Source organism: Blennius ocellaris, assembly GCF_963422515.1.
Source record: "Blennius ocellaris genome assembly, chromosome: 16".
Lineage (NCBI taxonomy): Eukaryota > Metazoa > Chordata > Actinopteri > Blenniiformes > Blenniidae > Blennius > Blennius ocellaris.
The window spans coordinates 20,131,414-20,137,413 of NC_137665.1; the positions used below are offsets into that span (position 1 = coordinate 20,131,414).

Below are 6,000 nucleotides of genomic sequence, written 5' to 3' on the forward strand. Positions count from 1 at the left end.
TAAACAGGAGTTTAGTAGTTTCCATTAAGTTTATAACTGAAGAGCGGGATCACTGGGCGGTTAGCTTTAGCCTTAGCGTTCAAAAGTCACCGTTGGTATGAAAAGACCTTGAAGTGCTTTGTTGAGCGAAAGAGCAGAACAATGGCGAAAGTGCATGTATTTACTGAAGGAAGTTGTTTTATCGTGACGCAGTGGCGCTCGCTCTGACCCCGCGGCGACGGCGCATGATAGCAACTGTGGTTCTGTTCTGTTCAGAACGATTTCATTCCAGCATGTTTAAAAACCGTCAGTTTGGTCGAAGTGCATCGACTCGAGCCGCTAATGCTAACGGATAATGCTAACGTCACTGGTTCACCATGCGAGGTAAAAGTTGCCCGAGGCACATTTGTTTTCCAAATAATACCGAAGGGGAGGGAAAAAAATACAACCAAAACAACGGCAGAGCTGGCGAATGTTGGAGGTTGTAATCGATTGGCGGGCGTCGGGGAGGACGGCGGCCTAAACGCTCAGTTCCAGGGGCTGGAGGAGCCGCGGCCGGATTAAGTGAAATGTGAAACAGCTCAATAATGAATTGATTGACAGGGCTAATGATTCACAACGCGGCCGGAGCTGCAACCGGCAACAAAAACAACGGGGCTGGGGGGGGAGAAGGGGGAGGCGGCTTCCGGGCCGCCCGCTCCCAGCCAACCAACACGCCACGCTAATGCCGTCATTAGGAAACAGAAGAAGTACATGGTAATGAAGCAGCTGGCGTTCTAGTTCACTTACCTTGGATCCTCGCTCATTAAAGATAATCTCCACATCTAAAATCTTTCCAAATTGCTGCGGAGAGAAGAGCAGAAGAGGAGCAGAGACGGCGTTAGGAGGCTTCATAAAGAGGCGGCGGCGGCTGCAGGGACAGAAACACATTAAGGCAATATGGAAATGTTACTTTTGTGAGGAAACGTTGGTCAATTTGCATTTGTTAGCCTGGAAAACAATTCCGGGAGTCCGGGGAGGTTTGGAGGGAGAAACTCAGGGCTGCAGCTCTGATTCCTCCAGGAATCCCTCAACCGGAGGAACCAAAGACGGAGCAGGACTTTGACTGAGGAGGAAACGATGGTGCCGGCAGGTCTGCAGCCAGGAGGGGGAGTTACTGACGGGGTGGGAGGGGGGGGGGGGTGCACCAAGACCCTTGAGTCCTGGACTGGACTGGACTGCAGGAGAGGAGATCTAGACCAGCGGGAGGCCACATGTACACTTTTCACTCATTACTGAGTTTGTTCAGAATCTCAGTCTGTTCAGAGTCTGAGTTTGTTTAGATTCTGTTTGTTCAGACTCTGAGTTTGTTTAGATTCTGTTTGTTCAGAGTCTGAGGCCAAAGGTTGAATTATAGACAAAACCAGTGCAAATAGTCTCAATATCACAGCAGAGAATCATTGGCTGACCCACAGTTTCTTCTCTCTTCACCAAACAGTGTGAGAACAAGTTTTGAAGACGTCTTTTCTTTTCTGGATTACCCTGTGGAGGACCCCCACCCCTCCCCCGCCCTCACACCCTCCGGCCTTTGTTTGTGTGCTCTGGCAGTCAGAGGACCTATGGGCCGGCCCCCAGGGGCCGCCGCGCTGCAGCCTTTCGATTTCAGCAGCGCCGCGTTTGGATCGTTAGAAAACAGAGGAATGAAAGTAAACTGTAAGTTCCTCTAATGAGTGAGAGTGAGAGCGACTTTTAATTGCTGCCTACAATGGCCGTATTATTTCATTAAAAACTAATTACCCTGTCAAGCGCCTGCTTCGCCTTCATTTCAGCACAACGGGGAAGAAATGGGCCTTCCATGTGGTCGGCTCAATGGGAATGGATGGATGGTCTGACTGAGCCACTAATGGGGTGAGGAGGAGCTGGCTATTATCCTGCTGGAGCTGGCTAGTATCTGGCTGGAACTTGCTATTATCCTGCGGGAGCTGGCTATTATCTGGCTGGAGATAGCTAATATCTGGCAACAGCTTGCTAGTATCTGGCTGGAGCTGGCTATTACTATATGGCTGGAGCTGTCTAGTATCTGGCTGGAGCTGGCCGGTATCAGGCTGGAGCTGACTATTATCTGGTTGAGCTGGCTATTATTATATGGGTGGAGCTGACTATTATCTGGCTGGAGCTGGCTATTATTATATGGCTGGAGCTGGCTAGTATCTGGCTGGGGCTGGCTTGTATCTGCCTATTATCCTGCTGGAGCTAGCTATTATCTGGTGAGAGCTGGCTAGTATCAGGCTGGAGCTGATTATTATTCTGCTGGAGCTGGCTACTATCTGGCTGCAGCTGGCTACTATCTGGCTGCAGCTGGCTACTATCTGGCAGCGGCCTCCCACAGCCGAGGGCTCGCCATAAAACATGTTTCCTCCCACTTCAGAGTGTAATGCAGCAACCGATTGTAGGACAAGTCGTCCACGGATTTCAGAATATTTTGAGAAAATATATCATGTACAATGTACATTTAGATATTTTTCATACATCTAGTACATGTCCAGATATATTTATTATTTATGTTTTTGTGCCAAGTATACTTAACATCTTCAAATATACTTAATCATTTTTCCAAACGTGTCAAATATACTTTGAAATCCAATCCTTTGTGGACGAGTTGTCCGTTCACCGCAGAAACCTGGCTGCACCCGGGTGGTGGTGGTGGTGGTGGGGGGGGTTATTTAAAAAGCTCGTCTGTTTGCAGCAGGGAGCAACTTCTCCCCGATCTATCTGCTGTCGGATTCTATAGATCCTCTCCACACATCTGCTTCACACGGCGCTCGGCTTCATTGATTCGAACGGGGAGCTCCAGCTCGATCACATACAGACATTTATATCCCAGCATGGAGGCCCCCCACCCCTCCACCCCCCCCCACCCCTCCACCCCCCCCCCCCCTCACCCCCCCTCGCCTGAGAAGACAATGCTTCCCCCACGTAACGTGCAGATGCTAATTGTTTTAACCGAGCGTAATGGGCTTGTGGCGTCGATTAATTAGTTTCAGAGGAAGTCGTCTTTGTGGATTTCCACATGGCGCCGGGGACTGCTCGCTGCTCACCAGTGATCACACACACACACACACACACACACACACACACACACACACACACACACACACACACACACACACACACACACACACACACACACACACACACACAGAAACAGCTGCCTCAGCAGTTCCGATAACAATAGCGTGAATGGGCGGAGCCTCCTGGGGGGTGGGGGGGGGGGTGGGGGGGGTGGAGGGTGGAGGCTGACGTCAGCTGAGACGCTGCAGCTTCATCCATCCAGCAACTATAAAAACTATTCAATCTCGATACCGAGGCTTCCTGGCGGCCGTGGCGGGCGGCACTCAGTGCACACACACTTTGTGTTTGGCAGAGCGCACTGCTGCGTGTTGCCATTCTTCCTCCTCCTCCCCCTGCACCTCCTCCTCCTCCCATTCGGCCTCCATCACTTCATCGTCTTGAAGTAACAATGCGCAGACTCCTGAAATAAGGATGAATCCGCATTACGATAGGAGCAGGAAGTGGATGCACCACTCAGGTGCATCCACTTCCAGGGTTTACATGACGGAGGAGATGGAGGTCTACAGGACTTAGGAGGAGGAGGAGGAGGAGGTGGAGTTCTACATGATGGAGCAGCTCAGCAGTTTTTCACTCAGTGTTTCTAACGAGGCTTCATTCAGTTTCATGACGGAGGATCGCCACCTCCTGGTTCCCCTGATGGAGCTCCTGAAGTACCTCGTCCCTCCTCCTCCGCCAGCGCCTCCTCTCTCCTCCTCCTCCAGTTCCAGGAGCCAATAGCGGTGGTGTAACGAGGCCCATTGTGGAGGAGGTGTTGGAGGGTGGAGCAACCACGGGGGCGGTGGCGGTGGCGGGGGCGGGGGTGGTGAGCTCGTTACTGAGGTGTTTCAGTTTCCACGTCACCTGCAGCGAGCCAGCGGCCATGTTGACTCCTGTTCACGAACACCACGGCGAGGACTCGTCCGTAATGAATCCCATCATCTGCCATGTTGTCGTCAGAACGATGAGGATTAACGCCTCGCCGTTCTAATTAGAGGCGAATGTTTAAAGTGCATTTCTGGCAAACGTCTGTGTTCGGATCCATTCTGGTTATTGATCCTGGAGCGGCGCTTCTTATCCAGGCTTCTGTGAGACATGACGGGGAACCACTCTGCTCTTTGATTGGTCGAGAGGAGCAGGATGACGAGGAGGAGGAGGAGGAGGTTGAAGAAGAGGAGGAGGAGGATGAAGAAGAGGAGCAGGAGGATGAAGAGGAGAAGGTTGAAGAAGAGGAGGAGGAGGATGAAGAAGAGGAGGATGAAGATGGGGAGGTTGAAGAAGAGGAGGAGGAGGATGAAGAGGAGGATGATGATGAGGAAGAGGATGGGGAGAAGGAAGAGATGATGAAGAGGAGGAGGAGGAGGTTGAAGAAGAGGAGGAGGATGAATAGAAGGAAGAGGAGGGAGAGGGTGAAGAGGAGAAGGATGAAGAGGGAGGAAGAGGATGACAAGGGAGAGGAGGTTGAAGAAGAGGAAGAGGATGACGAGGGAGGAAGAGGATGAAGAGGGGGGAGCGTGAGCATCATGAGAAGGACGAAGAGGGAGGAGGAGGAGGAGGAGGAGGAGGGAGGAGCGTGAGGATCATGAGAAGGATGAAGAGGGAGGAAGAGGAGGAAGAGGAGGAGGAGCAGCCGCTCTGTTTGTTCAACCTTTCCAGGATCATTTGTTCAGCTGATGTTTCATGTTCCAGATGATTCCCGAGGTCAGACTGAAGCGATCGATCGTTTCCTTCACCGATCGGCCTCCTGATCAATGTTCTTCACTGTTTCCTCTCCAAAACAATGAGGAGCAGGAGGAGCTCCGGGACGGGGAAACCACACAGGCGAGCACTAAAGTCACAGCCGTCGAGAGAGCCTGAGGCTCCACCGGCAGGTTGGAGCGTAGAGCCGCTCCGGTAGAACCTGGAGTCTCCCGGCCGGTGCAGTAATCAGTAACTAGATGACAGTTGGAGCTCCTTCATTACCGCCGAGCCGTTCTGGTGTGATTCAGCTTGTTTCTCCCTGAAGCCTAATAAGCCAAATATTCCATTTCATAAAGACGTAATAATTCCTCCGCATTAGCGGCGGCGGCGGCGGCGGAGGCGCTCCGTTTCGCCGGCTTTCAGGGCCCTCGACCATAAAGAGCTGCAATGACGATTAAAACCAATTAAGATTCTGGGCGGGTGAACTTTCACTTCCACGTCCAGATAACGAGGTTGTGATGATCCATAGAGCTGCTGGTGTTTTGTTTACAGCCTCTCTGCCCCCCCCCAGTGTTTTGTTTAGAGCCCCCCCTCCAGCACCGTTACACTTTCATGGAGGATTTTCTTTCTACCTTCCGTCGGAGCTGCTCTACAGTCTCACCCCAAACGGGAAAGTATTTGACAACCAGAAGAATCACCCCTGAATATTAAAAGTCAATAATCATCAATAACAATAATAATAAATACCTACATGTGCAGTGTTTCCTACGGCTGTAGATTTGATACGAACAGCAGCGAGGATCTATGTGTGTATTTCTAGTTTGCCGCAATGAATCTAGAGAGGCGACGATCAGCTGCAGCGGCGCTTCTCCAACGCCTCGTGCGACTTCCTGTTTCGTCGATCCCGTCTCTTTATCTCTCTCTCTCTGATCGGAACGGTGTGCGGAGGACGCCTCCTCGGCGTTTCCGGGAATACTCACCCCGAACATTTGCCTCAGGTCGGGGTCCCGGAAGCGGAAGGGGATGTTGGAGACGTGTAGCCGTTTGGGCTGCTGCTTCTCTGAGGAGTCTGAGTGCTGGAGCTGCAGCTGCTGGGAGGTGTCCGTCTGCGTCACGTCGTCTGTCTGCCGGACGGAAACAAACACAAGCTTCAATTAGTTCCCACCGCGACCGGACCCCGGGCTCCTCTGGTGTTGCGTGGGTGGGGGGGGGGGGGGTCAGGGTAGGGTAGGGGTGGGCGGGGTAGGGGGGCCC

General features: G+C 52.2%; 1 protein-coding gene across 1 annotated transcript in view; it reads right to left on the reverse strand.

Moving 5' to 3' along the window:
- LOC308141060 (RNA binding protein fox-1 homolog 3-like) overlaps positions 1-6,000 on the reverse strand; it is a gene marked incomplete at both ends in the record, with an annotated part of 37,744 nt that overhangs the window by 25,886 nt on the left and 5,858 nt on the right. Inside the window, 2 exons of the mRNA XM_080511063.1 lie at positions 769-822; positions 5,727-5,870. Of these exons, the coding sequence (XP_080367189.1) occupies positions 769-822; positions 5,727-5,870 (198 nt within the window). The remainder of the gene's footprint in view (positions 1-768; positions 823-5,726; positions 5,871-6,000) is intronic.